Genomic DNA, 15,198 nt, shown 5'->3' with positions numbered 1-15,198 from the left:
TTCGTTGAGTTTACTGTAATGCTCGACTCCACTCGTCTTTCTTTTTATTCATTATACTCTGTGTATAGTATAAACAAGGCTCAAATTTGCCATTTTGTTAGAAAACGGAGGGACTTTGCGCAATTAAAACCATTTTCTTGCGCAAGGGGGGGTTTCCGCAGGACAATTTCCCGGAGGATCGTCCTTCAGTTGCTTAGCAATGATGCAGTGAATGAGACACCCCTCCCTAGACAGTGGCAGGACAGGCAGTTCCTAGCGCTGCGCTTACCGTTCGCCTGGGGGAGGGAAGGACAAATTGGCAATTCTATTGCCCAAATGTTCTTGCATCATCTCGAACAATTCCTGGAGCCTTTGCTTTGCCTCCTCTGCTCTGACGCCTCTATCAGTATCAGTCTTGCTTGTATGTGCAAATGTTTTTTTTAAGAAAAAGCCAGGAGGTTATGGTATTTTTTGGATTTCTCCTTTTTTGTTTTGTTTTGATGAAAAGCTGGTGGTGAAGGAGGAAGGTCGCACGACACCCCACCCCCCAACCTCAGTCGTCCCAGGAAACAATCACTTTTCTTTAATAGTGTTCTCTCCAGGCACTTGCTGGAGGAGACCGGGAGGGGGGGAGAGGAGGTTATACTACTTTGTGAGTAGGGAGTGGGCAAGTAGGAGGATTTTAAGGTCAGTAGCAAAATCCTTGCCCACCTCCTCCCCACTAATCAGAACAACCCTCCACCGTGTAGCCATGAACTTGGAACAAAGAAAAGGAAGGAAAGGGGGAGGAAGGAGGGCAGGCGGACAATAAGATCACTCACTGGGGTTTTACTCATGGGAAAATATTTGATTTCCCAGAGCCACAGATACCATAAAATTGCCAAATAATCTGGAGGAGGAGACCACATGGTAAAGACGTTTGATGCAGATTTGGGGGGATTTAATCAAAGGCAGAGGTAGAAGTTTAGCTTTTGTGGAGAACACAGATATTGGGGGGGGAGAGGGAGAGAAAAGGTGATCTGGAGACCATTGAGGTCAATTTTCAACACAGACAATATTTAAAGCTGAGAAGTTATAAAATCTGCAAGATAGGAATGAAAATTGAAATGAAAATGAAAATTCCTAGAAGGAATCACTAAATGGACATTTAAGCAGGATATGTGTCTAGAGTGGATCCCATCAGAATGAACAATAGGGGCCCCAACACCTATTGCATGAGTGTATTGAACACACATTGCCAACAAAGGCACAGGAAAATCTTCTATGGAGCTCAACTGCAGATACTTTTATGTTGTTGGGTGGGGTGGGTGGGTGGATCCACATGCCCAAAATACATAAGTGGTTTGACATTGCTAGGAGGGGGGAGAATCAGCTTTCTAATCTACAGCCCTGGGAATTTGGTCTCCCTTTTAAAGATTCCAAAGTCACATCAAACTAGTCTTCAGTCAATCAAATCCAGTTAACAAAGTGCTGCCACTTGCACTCTAGACAAAGGGACTAATTTAAGTATTTTAAATGAAGCAAACAAGCCCAAAGAGATGATGATCAAGCCCAAGATCATAAGAAATGGTGGCCACCATCCTAGGAATGACAGTTGTGATATGATTAGGTAATTTCAGATTTTGGACCTACATATATAGGGAAACCAAAGCTCCTTTAAGTGGTTGTGTGTTGGTAAGTCTGCCCACTTTGGTTTGAGGGGAAAGGACTCTATTCTGCTAAGTTGGGTCCTGCTCCCAGTTCCTGTCTTTATTAAATAATCACAGCTTCAGCAGAGTTTTTAGGGATACAAGGAAAGGAACTGAAGGACCATCAAACATCCATTATTACTGCAAAATTATTGGAAGTAATACAGGATTCTTGTAAGAACAGAGGAAGCTGTCTAAGATTATATCAGGTTCACTGAAATGAATGGCACAAAACTTTGTAGAATGTTTGATAAATCTTTCTCTAGTTAAGAAAAGAACAAGTTTACATTAAGTTGGAGATATGCTAGATGGGTTCACTAAACATTCAAAGTTAGGCCTGAAGAATGTTTAAGAAGAAGAAGGTGATGAAAACCCAGCCAATGCTGAGTAAATGAGCCATTCTTAAAACATGTTTATTGAAAAGGTATAACTTGTGTAAACACAGCTATTGCTTTTTGTTAATCTGGGTTTAGGTTTAGCTTTTGCAAGTGAATTTAGGGATGGATTATAATGAGAGTAAATGAGATATACTTAGTTATACTCTGATTGGTTTTAGCAAGGCAAAAATAGTTTGTCATTAAAACTAGCCAAATTTTGCCTTAGAAGATTGCAAACATTTAGTTCTCCAAAACTTTTATCAAATTAGGTGGTATAAAACCTGGAAATATGTCAATAAATAAATTTATACTTAAATGTGTAAGAATTGCAAAAGTTGTCATAGATTATGGTGTTACTTTTATTATTTCTTTACCTAGGACAATCTTCCAGCACCTCCAGCAACTAACTGGGCAATTTCAAGTAAAAAGGCTAAAAGAATATTTCATCCATTTTTTTTTAAAAAAAAAATCACTGTTACTAATATATTTAACTTTTTTCTCCCATCCATACACACATTTCATGCTTGTGCCATGAAAGTTACATGAACCCAATGTTCCCCTTTCCCTTCCCCCCCTTCCCTCTCTCCCCCCCCCCTTAATTTTAAAGACTGGGATGTTAGCTCTTTCTCCGGAAACAACTGCAAGAACTGCTGTTTTGCCATTGAACTTGACAATAAAAAAAACCCTGATTTTTAGCTCCCTCTTTTTTTGTCCACACAGCTTTGTGTATTAGAATGTGGGAGGTCTCTACAAAACCTCACCCAGGAACATAAATTTGGGTGGAGGGCTAGGAGTTAAAAAAAATGGGGATTAGCTAATGGGGCATCTAAACTGAAACTGAGGAGGAGAGAGAATTTTTGAACAGTAGAAAAATGGCCAAGACAGAGACAGAGGAAACAAGAGGAAAACACAAATGTGGTTTGTGTAAAGGGTATTTTGTGTGGAAGACAAATCCCAGCCACTTCCCATGCTTTTAATATAGGGGAAAGCACGATTGTGGTGTGTTTTGTTTCTTTCTAAGGACTTAAAGAAGAATTTCAGGCATGCTTCCGGAAGCAGCAGGAAAGGTTTTTTTATAGGTTTCCCTCCCCCCACCTCAACATTTTGCAGCATTGGGAAAGTTGCTCTTGGCTCCTTCCCCCACCTCAGTTTCCCAAGTGAATCTAAATGAGAAAAGAGAAAGGGGGCAGGATGGGGAGGGGAGGTGAAAGAAAAGAAGGATGTAAATGCATACCAATGTCTGTATTCCACAAGTAGGGAAGGTAAACAGCTGTCATTAAAGGCTGTGTGATTTATAGGAATGGGATGCATAATAACCGAAGTACTTTGGAAGAGGAAAAGAGAAGGAAGTAGAAGGACCTGTCCGATTTCAAGTGGAGGGAGGGAGGGAGGGAGGCTTTGAGAAAAATGTATCTCCAGTCACATTAGTCTATAGTAGTCAAAAATCAGGAGGAAGAGTCTAGTAACACCTTTTATAAAAGCTTCTGCCTTTTAATAACATGTGTAAGTCAGAAAGTGTTACCATCATCTTTCTGACATGTTTCCAAGAAACAAAAGGAAGTATACAATAAACATTCCACTGAGTTGTAGCAACCTTTTTCAGATATCAAGTTTCTAACTAATTCCCATTGTACATAATGATTGAGTTGGCCTGTATATTTACATCCATGGGACAATGAACAAATCTTGCAATTATGCACACAAACAGAAAGAATTTACCTAGATGATATTTGCTGCTCTTTCAAACTAGAACATGGAATTTTTGCATGTGACTTTAACACTGACAGATCAAATTTCAGAGAAAATTTAAATATGTAGATTCTTAGATAATAGACTTAAATATGTAGATTCGCTTAGTTAATTGCTATTAAACTCGGTGAGACTAACTTCCTTGTAAATGTGTTCAAGATTTTGAGTTTAAAATATTTTTCTTTAAGGTCCTGTGTTGTGATCAATCTTTAAAGATGAAAGACCATTTGTATAGATGGAAGAGAGAAAGTGCCTAGACTTGTCCACACAAAGATCAACACTTCCCTCGGTTCGTGAGGCTTCCTCTAAGATAAATTGGCACAGGGTTCCTACTCCCAAATCTAACCCAGTAGTCTTTCTAGAATACTGTTACAATTCCCATTAATCCCGAGCCAGCATGTGGCAAATTTAGAGGCACCAACTTGTAAACGCCAATCCCCCTGAAGTTAATATAGGGTGAACTGAGATACGGTTGTAGCGTTTTAATTCCTGATGCTAAAATTAATTGGGCTTTAAAACCAGAATTCGAACAGAGTTCGTTTGAAGAAGTGTGAGTCCGGCTGAACATTCGTTTCTGCACACATCCTTCTGAACACAGAAAACGCGCTAGTAAAATCAAAGTTAAGCCTTTTAAAGTCCAGATAATGAATAAATGGGTGATTTCGATCCAGAATTGGTTTGCTAGTAGCGTTGTTCGAATTTTATGCAGGGGGTGGTAAAATTATCAGCATTGGCACGCCTGTTCAGATCAGCATGAGTAGATCCAATGACGAGCCCCCCCCCCCCCCCCAATTCTCCCTCTTGTGTTTTTGATGCGTGCCAGCCATTTTGTTCATCTGGTTCTTTTAGCAGCAATTTCAGAAAAGCAACTAGACGGAGGTTTGGCCTCTTCATCATCCCCCAACCCCACCCCCACCCTCATTTCTGGGCTGCGAACAAAAGGCGAAGCCTCCACCATTGGGCTTCAGGAATTCACCTTTTTAGAAGAATTGAGTCAGGAACAAAAAGGAGAATTAAGGAATGGACATTCCATGAATTGGAAATAGGGAAGGCAAACAATGAAGGTATTTTATTTTAGACAAGGGAATGGGGGATGGTTTTGATTTGATTTGGAGGCAACCCAAGTTGAAATCAACAATAAATCTCACACATACAGAGGATCTCTCCCCCCCCCACATACACATACGTTTAAAATTATGTGGGTAGATCAATGGTGTTTTATAAACATATCTTCTTTAAACTATATAACGTTATCCATCTGAGTATATTCCTTGTTCACCTGGTTCAGAATGAGATTAATCACATGAAGGTCCAAAAGATAATCATACAAGTTTATTGTAAAAAAAGAGAGAGAAGAATACACATAACAGAGCTTATTGAACATGCAACTTACTAATTTTCACTATTTATTTTTAAGTTCAAAGTAGGGTAGGGGCGAGTTTTGTAAAATTAATCGCTCAAAATCAAGTTTGTCCTAATTTTTGTCCTAAATTCAGATCTATAAAATAGGAAATTTCAGTTTTTGGAGATAATTTTTAATTGTTTATTTAATTCATCAAAAATTGATAGGAAACACGAAAGGAGACATATTTTATCTGGAGTAAAAGGAAAGGCGAAAAAAGAGGGTGGAAAGGAGGGAAGGAAACACTGCCATCTGCACTAAACCTCGCAACCCGCAACCGGAAGGTGGCGTATGTGACTTAATCTTGAAAGCAAGCATCACTTCCTTAACAAATCTTTAAAAACCACACCCATCAACACTGGCAGGACAAGCTAGTCTATGTAAACTGGGAGCCAACCTCATGCTCACTGGCACTGATCATGTTACCTACTTGGGTAATGAAAACGTCTGAAAGCAAACAGTCAAGGTCAGAGAGTACCAAGGACTCCACAGCTATATATATATTATATTTTCCTCTATGGGAAACCTCTTAAACTTATTTGGCTTTTAAGAATCTCTACTTCCAGGGTGAGAGACCTGAGTCAACTAAGTTAACTAAGTCCTGACTTCTAGAGTCAGAATTAAATCATGATGTAAAGTGAATGGAAAATTGTTCTCCTCTTGCCTTGCTACTGGATGTAGCAAATATTGGTTGCAAAACCACCTCTAAAGTAAACCCTCGCCTTCCAGACTTTCTCCTTGCATTCTCAGATTGACATTTTTATTATCTGGGGTACAAGAGAAAGAGAAGAAATGTGCTCACAGATGGAAGGCCTTTGCAGAAGGCTCAGAGCTAGAGATCATCCCAAAGGGGGGGGGGGAATTCCTCGTATCCAAAATATATTGGTTCCCCTTTTTTGCTCCTCCATCCCTCTTTTTAGACGGTTGCAGTTAGGGTCAAGCCCTGGAAACATTGTGTGTTAGTTGATTTCTGGCAAGCCTGGGGAGAAATCTCTAGGTCTTTGGGTTGGAGGATCAACAGGCATATCATGTTCAATAAAATAAAGAATATGAATTCCCCGAGTTTAGAAGTACATATTGAAGAGTATACAGGGCCAGTTTGGTTAGTGGTTAAGGCATCAGGTTGAAAACCAAGAGGCGGTGAATTCGGGTCCTGCCTTAGGCACAAAGATAATTGGGGGACCTTGGATCAGTCACTTTCTGCCCTAGGAAGGAGGCAATAGCAAACGACTGGTAAAAAAAAACAAAAACCTTGCCAATAAAACATGGGGTACTTGTCCAAGACGTCTCCAAGACGACAGCATTCAACGGAAGAAAAAAAAATATTGACGAAAAAATCCTGGCTTTCCTTGTTGGTAGTTCGGCCAGTCCTTTGTTTTCGACTTCACGTGTAATTCTTCCTACCATATGGTTAGGAGCATAACGGCGGAGTTTTTTCTCGTCCCATCCTTCGTCTACTAAGTAAATAGGCGCCGAAGTACGCACAGCAGATGCTGACCGGCTGTAAAATCCGAATCACTTGACAGGCGAAGTCATTTTAAAACGTCTAAGTGTCTCCTGGAGCATCTCTAAGAGAGGGCCTGGCACGAGAGAGAGCTACCCTTGAACTTGGTCCCGGCGCGCCTTTTCCTTCGGTCATCATGAACCTCTCGTTGAGTTTTATGCATTTAATTCTGCGAGGCAACAGCCCCAGGAGAGGGTGCGAAGCAAGCCTGCTAGTTGAAGGGTGTGGTTATCAACGCAAAGTGAAATAAACTGAGGCCCTAAAATAAAACCGGAACCTTTGTTTGAGGTTTATGACCGAGGCGCTGAGTGGGAGAAGAGGTCATTTGCCGTGGGCCCCTGTTACAGGTCGATTAAAAGGTCGAAGCTGGACCCAAACGAGGAGCGACTATGTAGTCTGTGAAGTTGTTTGTAGACCATCGAACTATTTCCATTCTGCTCTTGGAGGTTTCTAAAGTTTCTCCGGAGAAAGAAATGGCTAAAGAATAAAAGGCGGGAAGTTTCAGAATACTTATCACAGTCCTATCTTTGTTTTCTCATGCATTTTATATCACATCAGGGGTCCTCAAACTTGGCCACTTTAAGACTTGTGGACTTCAACTCCCAGAATTCCCCAGCCAGAATTCTGGGAGTTGAAGTCCACAAGTCATAAAGTGGCCAAGTCTGAGGACCCCTCTATCACACATTTAACTATCGTTCATCATATTGTGTCAAATAATAAATACAGTACTGCTTACGCAATCTCTATTATTTTGGATAATGTATTATGAAATACAAAAATATATAAATGGGCAATATACTTGCACATCTTCGCATTAAGCTTTTTGGTAAAGCAACTTGCTTTAGGTAGGGTGTCCTTTGCTATAGAATCAAAATCGGTGTGAGCGCCAGAGACGTTTCTAAATAATTCTGCAAAATTAGAATTTTAGGAAAGATTTTCGTTTGTTTAGGGATACTTCGAGGGCAGCACCTCACTCCCCTTCTCAGTCTCCTCCCACAGAATTCGGCTTGCTTCGGCGGGCGGCTGGTGGGTTCTAGTGGAACTGCGGAGATTCGAGGTCTAACCAAGCCTCGTGCGCCACTTTGCATGGCAATTTCGAAATCTCAGCCTCCAGATCCAATATAAACAATAGATATTCGAAACGTAAATCTCCCTCGTTGTACTGACCGAAAAAAAATCAGTTGCTCTGAATGGCCACTTCTTGGCGAACGATTTACAGCATCTTCCAGCGTCACCCAGCCGTTGTTGAGGCAATACAAAGCCTGCCTGTTGCCAAGGCAACTTGGAGACTCCATGTGGTCACCAGGAGACCACTCAATTGGAAGTTTTAGCGATGACGTCATCGCTATTCTGTCGGCTCCGCGACCCTTTGAATGACGCCAGAAGACCCCCGTAAATCACCACTAAGGTGATGGAACCTGCTCCTAAGTCGCCGAATGCTCTTCTCCCGGACTTCTGAAGGCGTTCCCTTTCGGAAGAAAGTGCGTGGAATGCAAGGATCTCCCTTCCAGCTGTCTGAAGATCTGAGCAGACTTTCAAGACAATAGAAAGCGGGAACCGTAAAAGTTGCACGATGGGGAGCCCCCACGGCTTGCAAAAGCGCGTATGCGTGTTTCTATGTCCCTTCTTAAATATATAGACAAAGGTGTTACGATTCCAGAATGGCTAGGGCAAAATTTGAGCCCGGAATTATAGCAACACATTTTACTCTGATGGATATCTCTAAGAGAGGATTAAAACAAAAAATGAAACATTAAAGATGGCTTTTCCTTCGGTATGCAATAACTTGTGTTTATTACATTGTAAATTCCCCCACGGCTTTTTTTCAGTGTCTTCAAAGGCACTTTTAATTAGTTTTTGGTAGTATGCAAATACTGTATGAATCATCATCATCAAGAACAAAAGCTTCAGGCGGTGGTCAGCCCTCATATGCGGCGCGAAGTCTTAAAATATATAATGGTAATTTTATAGTATATAGGCAATTATCTGACATATGTAAAAGTCTCCTCCCCAACACAGATCATGCTAAGCATGTATTATATATATATATGTATATATATTTATTTATATACTTAGCATAATCTGTTTACATTCGGATCGATTCTCGGCGATTTTCTTCTTCTTCTTGGGTGGCTTTTCTCTTCTTCCCCACCCCTTACCCCTTAAAGCAGCTCTGAATGACTGGATTTCAGACAAAGAAAGCAAGGTCACAGAATAAAAGCCCTAAGGCACCTTCTTTTCAAGGAAAAGAAAGGAAAAATAATTGCACAAGGTGTCTTCTCCTCTCCCTCTTTCCTTTCTTATAAAATCAGGAAAAGAACGAGGATGGTATCGCTTCGGGGTTTTGTTTTTTGTTTTTTTTTAAACCATCGGCTGTTCCCACAGTGAGTTTTAATTTCTCGGGGGAAACAAAGCAGCAATAGCAATGATAATAATTAAAAATATATTATTAAGAACAAATTTAAAAGGTGACGAGAGATCAATGGACCCCCTCGATAGGGCCGTCGCCCTCTTAGCAGAAGGCCTCGGAGGGCGGGAGCCTTTGCAGGCCTCGCGTGGGCGACCCCGCGGGAGTTTCTTGCGCCCCCTGTTTTTTTTTTCTTTCTTTCTTTTCTTTGCCTGTTCCCTCCAGGCCACCTTCCTCCCTTCGCGCGGGTCTCAAGAGGCGTCGCCACCGCCTCCACTACTACCGCTGCTGCCGCTGGCAGTGGCGCTTTTGACCTTGGCCACCACCTTCTTCTCCTTCACCCTCCGGTTCTGAAACCAGATAGTGATCTGTCTCTCGGTAAGGTTAGTGGCGGCGGAAATCTTCCTCCTCTTGTCCTTGGTGATGAACTTGCTGTTGGAATATTCCTTCTCCAGCTCTTTCAACTGCCCTTTGCTGTACGGTATTCGCTTCTTGCGGCCGCGTCGGAAGGTGCAGCCCTCGGGGGGCGATTGACTTACAGCGTCTGGCCGGAGGGAAGAAAGAGAGACGGAGGTTAAAGCAGCCGCGAGTGGAGGGGCAGGCAGGCAGGCAGACTGGCAGGCGCACATGTTCAGCAAAGGGGCCCCTTCTCAGTTCGAGCCCTTTGTTGGCCGCTTCCCCGGTGTCCCGGAGAGAGCAGCGGGCCTTGGAGTTCTTCCCCCACGTGGTCACTGGTTTGTCCCCCCCCCGCTTTATTTCCCCCCCCCCCTCTTCAATTTTTTCTGATTTTCACCTTCCATGTCGGTTCTCCAAGACCGGCGTCTGGAATCCCGTTCCTTTTATATTAAATCTATATTAAATCAAAACATCTGCGCAAAATGCAGCAAGGCCCGTAGGGAGAGCCAAGAAGGCCTCAGCATCGGGGGGGGGGGGAACGGGTATTTCCGCCTTTGTTTGGAGGAATTTCTCGGCTCCCTTCCCCACCCCTACCCCTCCAAGTAATCAGTGTTAGTTAAATTATCCTATAGTGTTATCCTCGCAATCCCCTCCCCCCCCCCCCCCCCCGAAATCTCTCCATCCTTCTTTGTCCCGAGGCAAACTGGCACGTGTCCATGCATTCTAAGAATGTATTCTAAGTAATAATAAAGAAAAAAGACAAAATCACAAAGGAGTCCCTTTGCGATAATATACTTGTTAGGGGCTCAAATCTTTGCAAGTGAATTGATTTGAAGCTGCTATATGTTGTAAAGCTCAATTGGTTTCTCTATACCTTGATTTGAAGCTACTATATGTTGTAAAGCCCAATTGGTTTCTCTATACCTTTACACCAGGTAAAACTTTTTACCTTAGAGTAGACTATTACTCAAGGTCACAGGTCTGTGTTTAACGATGGTGTTGTACTCCCAGGACTTTGGAGTTGTTAATTCATACAAATCTGCAGATAGGAGGGATGGGAGCTATGCCACAATAGACTCGTTTCTTGCACCGAATTACTGAATTTAAACAAAGTTGTTCAGGCTATAGTAATAATTGCTGCTCAAGGAATTCAATAAGGCCCATGTTTCTTTGGAGGAAGAGGGTATTCTAGCTACTAATGTTATTAAAACTGCTCCTCTTATTGAAATTCGAGGGGGAAAAAACCAAACAACAGATCTTGTCCCCAGGCAGATCATAGTGCTGTAACAAGGCAAATTCCAAATTCAGGAATGTACAATTTTGCAGTGAACTAAATAAAAAATAATATAAATTATTTTTATTTGGAAGAATCATTTTATATTAAATATTGCAAGACAAACAATCCATATTAACATTGCATGACAGTCCACACTAACTTACACTTGTAAACTATCCAGACTGTATTTTTTTAATCAAGTACAAGAAAAAAAATAAACCCAAAATAGTTGTTTCTATCACTCGTAGGTATGCACTCCTTTTAAAGAGCACAACTGGCATGCAATATCTAAATATCTATGTGAGCTTTTACTTTATTTCTGTTGATTTCAACAAATAAATATTATTTCAGACGTCTACTTCCAGTCATCATATTTTCATGGTTTATGCATGAAAAAAATCCTTACAGATCTGGACATTAATGTAAAATGATTCACTCTAGGAATTTAGTTGTGACTTATATAAGTTAAAATAAAATGTATTACTGTCAGTGTATACAATTTAAATAATTGACTGGATCTTCTAATCTAACATTATATGAATATTATATTAAATTATAATATTAACATGATACATTGTATCTTTGATGAAAAGCATGAATTCATATGAGTATGGGAACTAAATATCATTGCTCATGCTTTTTTACAATTAAAAATCAGAATTAATGAATTTTCTAAATTTCAGTATTTATCCTCTAAGCATGGTAACCCATTGGATTTTAAATTGCTTAAAGTTGCATAAAAATATTGGAAAATGCTTGACTAAAGCCTATAAAATGGAAAATTTGTTTGTATTCAAGGCTTGCTTTTTTCTAATACATTTTTTCTTCTTCTTACTCTCTGGATTAATATCCTTTCCTGCAAATATATAGAGAAGCTGGCACACCAGTATGTACAATGCTGAAATATTAATACAGGATATAGATGCTTCTTGCAAGCTACATGCAGTGGGATGTATTAACAAAAAAATTTGCATATTTATGCAGTGTGAATTGTTGTACATTACAGAATGTGGGTGGTTTTTAATTTATCTAAAATTATGCAACTGTAAGTAACAATGATGAGAGCTAGTTTAGTGTCCTGGTTAAGGCACTAGGCTAGAAATTGGAAGATTTTAGGCACAAAAGCCAACTGGGTGACTTGGGCCAGTCATACTCTCTCAGCCCTAAGAAGGAGATAATAGCAAATCACTTCCAAAATCTTGTCAAGAAAACTTCAAGGACCTGTCCAGAAAATCATCAGGAGTCTACACTACTTGAACACACACACACACCTCAACAATAACTGTATCAATACTATGCTTTAATAACTCAGTTGTGGGGAGGGGAACTCAGTGATGTTTTCAAAGTAAAACTGTGGCAGAAACCAGAATGGATGAAGGGGATGGAGATGGGGCTTCAAATCATCTACAATCAATTAGAGGACCTCATAACAGAGCCAATCAGTTTACTGCATTTTCAAGTAAGTAAAATAACACACTTACCATTTAAGAAGCGTCTTCATTCCTCAGAAAATGAATAAGCTGAGTCTAAAATTAGCTCTTTCCAGCACTGGGACCGTGGCCATTGAGAGGGAGAAGGTCATGCAAAATCTCCATTTAGCTAATCCCATTCCTTTTTGATGGATTTTTTTTAATGTGCACTGCCCATTATTATACCCTTTATTGTTTCTGAAGTAAATATAGTAACTAATTTGAAATACTGGATCAAAGTAAGATGTCACTAAAGAATGGTCAGTTTTAAAACAAACACTTTTAAAAGAGTGTGATTTTGTGATCTCTGGAAAGGTGAGCCACTAGGCTGTATGCTGTTGTATACATTTGTGAAATGTAAAACATTTGTATACATTTGTAAAATGTAAAAAATTATATTGTGACTTACAACTCTGATATATATATATATATATATGAGTCTTATTTAACTTGTGAAATCTGTATAATTTTTACAACATAGTATTTTTCTATATTATCATATTCATCTTGAATTGTACTGGATAAGCTTAATAAAGTTGTACTTATGTAAATAAGAAATAAAAGTGAAAGAATACAATATTAAATTGTAGGTGTAGATCTATACATATGTTGTATATAGTATGTTTAAATGTGTGTTATGTATGTATACACTTTGAGAGCAAGCAACAAAATTTCATTTTTAACGTGTGCCATTGTGCCCACAGTAAAAATGACAATAAAGGTTATCTATCTATCTATCTATCTATCTATCTATCTATCTATCTATCTATCTATCTATCTATCTATCTAATAATGATATCAGCATACAGTGTATTTTTAAATATTGGCTGGGTAATATACCATGGTGTTCTTGTTGCTAATAAAATAAAATTAATGTTATGGCTTAGAACATATACCGGTACCTATTAATGAAATACTGCTTCAAGAAATTGTCAATCTTAATTTAAATGTTGGTAAAGAATTTTGAACACATAATTTTGAGTCAGTCACTTTCTCTTAACCACAGGAAAAAGGCATTGATAAAACACTTCAAAAAATCCTGTCTAGACAATTGCATGGATTTGTCCATGAAGTTCCAGGAGCCAATTCTTAGTTGAATGGGGTGGGGTGGTGGTGAAGCAACATATTAAAACATAAACTTTAAAAAACATAAAAATAAAGCAACATGGCAAAGAGTATTATTGGATTTGTAGTTGCTAGTCTGAGCAGCACTGAAAATAAACTGATTATTTTTCAAATAAAAATATTCACTTGCATTATAGGTTTTTTTTCCCCTTGACACCCCTCCACTCAAAAATATTGGGCTAGAGCTGTAATAACTTTTAAAGTGTGAGCTGGGGCAAACACATATTTGTATGCATTGACATTAGTAGAAAATTAACGCAGAGGCAATTTAAACAGGAGCATGTAAAATTTAGAAGTATACAGAGATTTTCACAGGGAGGTTTTTATTTTTGTTCTGTTTTACTTCCTTGCCCACTTACTTAGGCTTGGGAAATTAGTTTCCAGAATAGCCAGTAAAAATAACAAATTCACTTTTTAAGCCAATACTTGCCTGATGACTGCTGATCAGGGTTGCATGGAGAAGCACATGTACTCCCTGAGAATTCTCACCAAATTTTACAAGCTTAAACTGCCGGTAATGGCTTGATGCGCTGCAGCCATAAATTGTGGTGGCCTGGCCTTGAGACAGCACTAAAAGTAGCAGGAAGAGGGAGGTCCCACAATCTCTTAAGGCTGCTAAGTCAGACAGAATTTTAACCCCCACCCATCCCCAGTGGCTTACAGACCACAAAGAGAACCACAGCACTGGGCAGGGGGATGGTGTTTAGAGAGGCTGCTTCTGAAATTCTCTCCCACCCCCATTTTTCTTTTCCTAAGAAAGATTGTCTGACCCAAGCTGTCTTTAAAAAACATTTTAAGTTGCTCTTCCTCTTTTTTTCCCCCTTCTTTTCTTTTTTAATACTCTTAATATCAGTCTGGGAGAAAAAGGGAATTGGGGGGGGGGGGAGAGAGCATGGTCATCATACAGGGGAAGGGAAACCATTTTGCAGTCATAAAATCAGAGAACACTCTAGGGATCTAAAGGAGAGGATTATTATCTTCGGAGGACTATCCTGCAGAATAGGGACTTGTAGGGACAGTTTTCACAAGGAAAGTCTTGGCTGTTATTTGAATTCTTAGTCTGAGTCACCTCCTTCATAAAGCTCTGGGCATATCAGGACATTCTGGAGGCAGGTGATGATGGGTGTTGTACTCCAATAAGGCACTAAGTTGAGGAAGGTAGTTCTGGGCAATTTTGCAGCCCAGCAGTTTTTACAACCTCTCCACTGTTGAATCAGTTAGAGGATGTATGCCCAGTGCTTAAACACCCAGAAGATCTTGCTAGACAGGACAAATCCCAAACTCCCTTTTCTCTTCCTTCTTGGGCAAATGGTTTGGGACAGTCCCCTTGGTGAAATGAATACCTCAACCTGCATGCCTTTATCTTAAATTTGGGCTAATCTCTGCTAGCAGATTAATAATATTGAAGCACTCTATCAAGAATTTTCTGCATCTATTGAAAAGGGTTTGAAGCCACTCTGTCATATCCACATTTTGGGAAGAGAAAACCAACCCTATTTCCTGGACAGCTGGTTCTTCAAATATTGATAAAGAATCCAGAGAAGCCCAAAGGCATCCAGAGAGACACCAAGGAATCAAAAATATAAAATTCCAAAATGCCATTGCTGCAGCAATGCCTCTAGTTTGCAGTTCTTTTATATAGTCAATTTATTAGGGCAAAGCCTACTAAATAAATATCAAGGCATATGTTGAGGTTTACCTGTCCTCAGTTAAATTCTGTAGCTGGAAATTTGTTCATGTTAAGGGGAAGGGAGCCCTTTACTATTTCATGGAGGCACTGAGTTCAATCCTGGAGAAATTAGACCCTGGCTGTTGCCAGTAATTGT

The 15,198-nt window shown here is 39.9% G+C and overlaps 1 protein-coding gene across 1 annotated transcript in view; it reads right to left on the bottom strand.

The window, feature by feature from the left end:
- Positions 1–9,357: 9,357 nt before the first annotated feature.
- Positions 9,358–15,198, bottom strand: part of HOXB13 (homeobox B13) — a 6,679-nt gene continuing 838 nt past the window's right edge. Inside the window, exon 2 of the mRNA XM_015810392.1 lies at positions 9,358–9,650. Coding sequence (XP_015665878.1) covers positions 9,358–9,650 — 293 coding nt within the window. The remainder of the gene's footprint in view (positions 9,651–15,198) is intronic.

This window comes from Protobothrops mucrosquamatus, unplaced genomic scaffold, assembly GCF_001527695.2.
Source record: "Protobothrops mucrosquamatus isolate PMUCROS unplaced genomic scaffold, P.Mucros_1.0 scaffold10, whole genome shotgun sequence".
In the NCBI taxonomy this organism is placed as follows: Eukaryota; Metazoa; Chordata; class Lepidosauria; order Squamata; family Viperidae; genus Protobothrops; species Protobothrops mucrosquamatus.
Note: the sequence above shows the minus strand (reverse complement) of the source record. Positions and strands in the feature narration are given on the sequence as shown.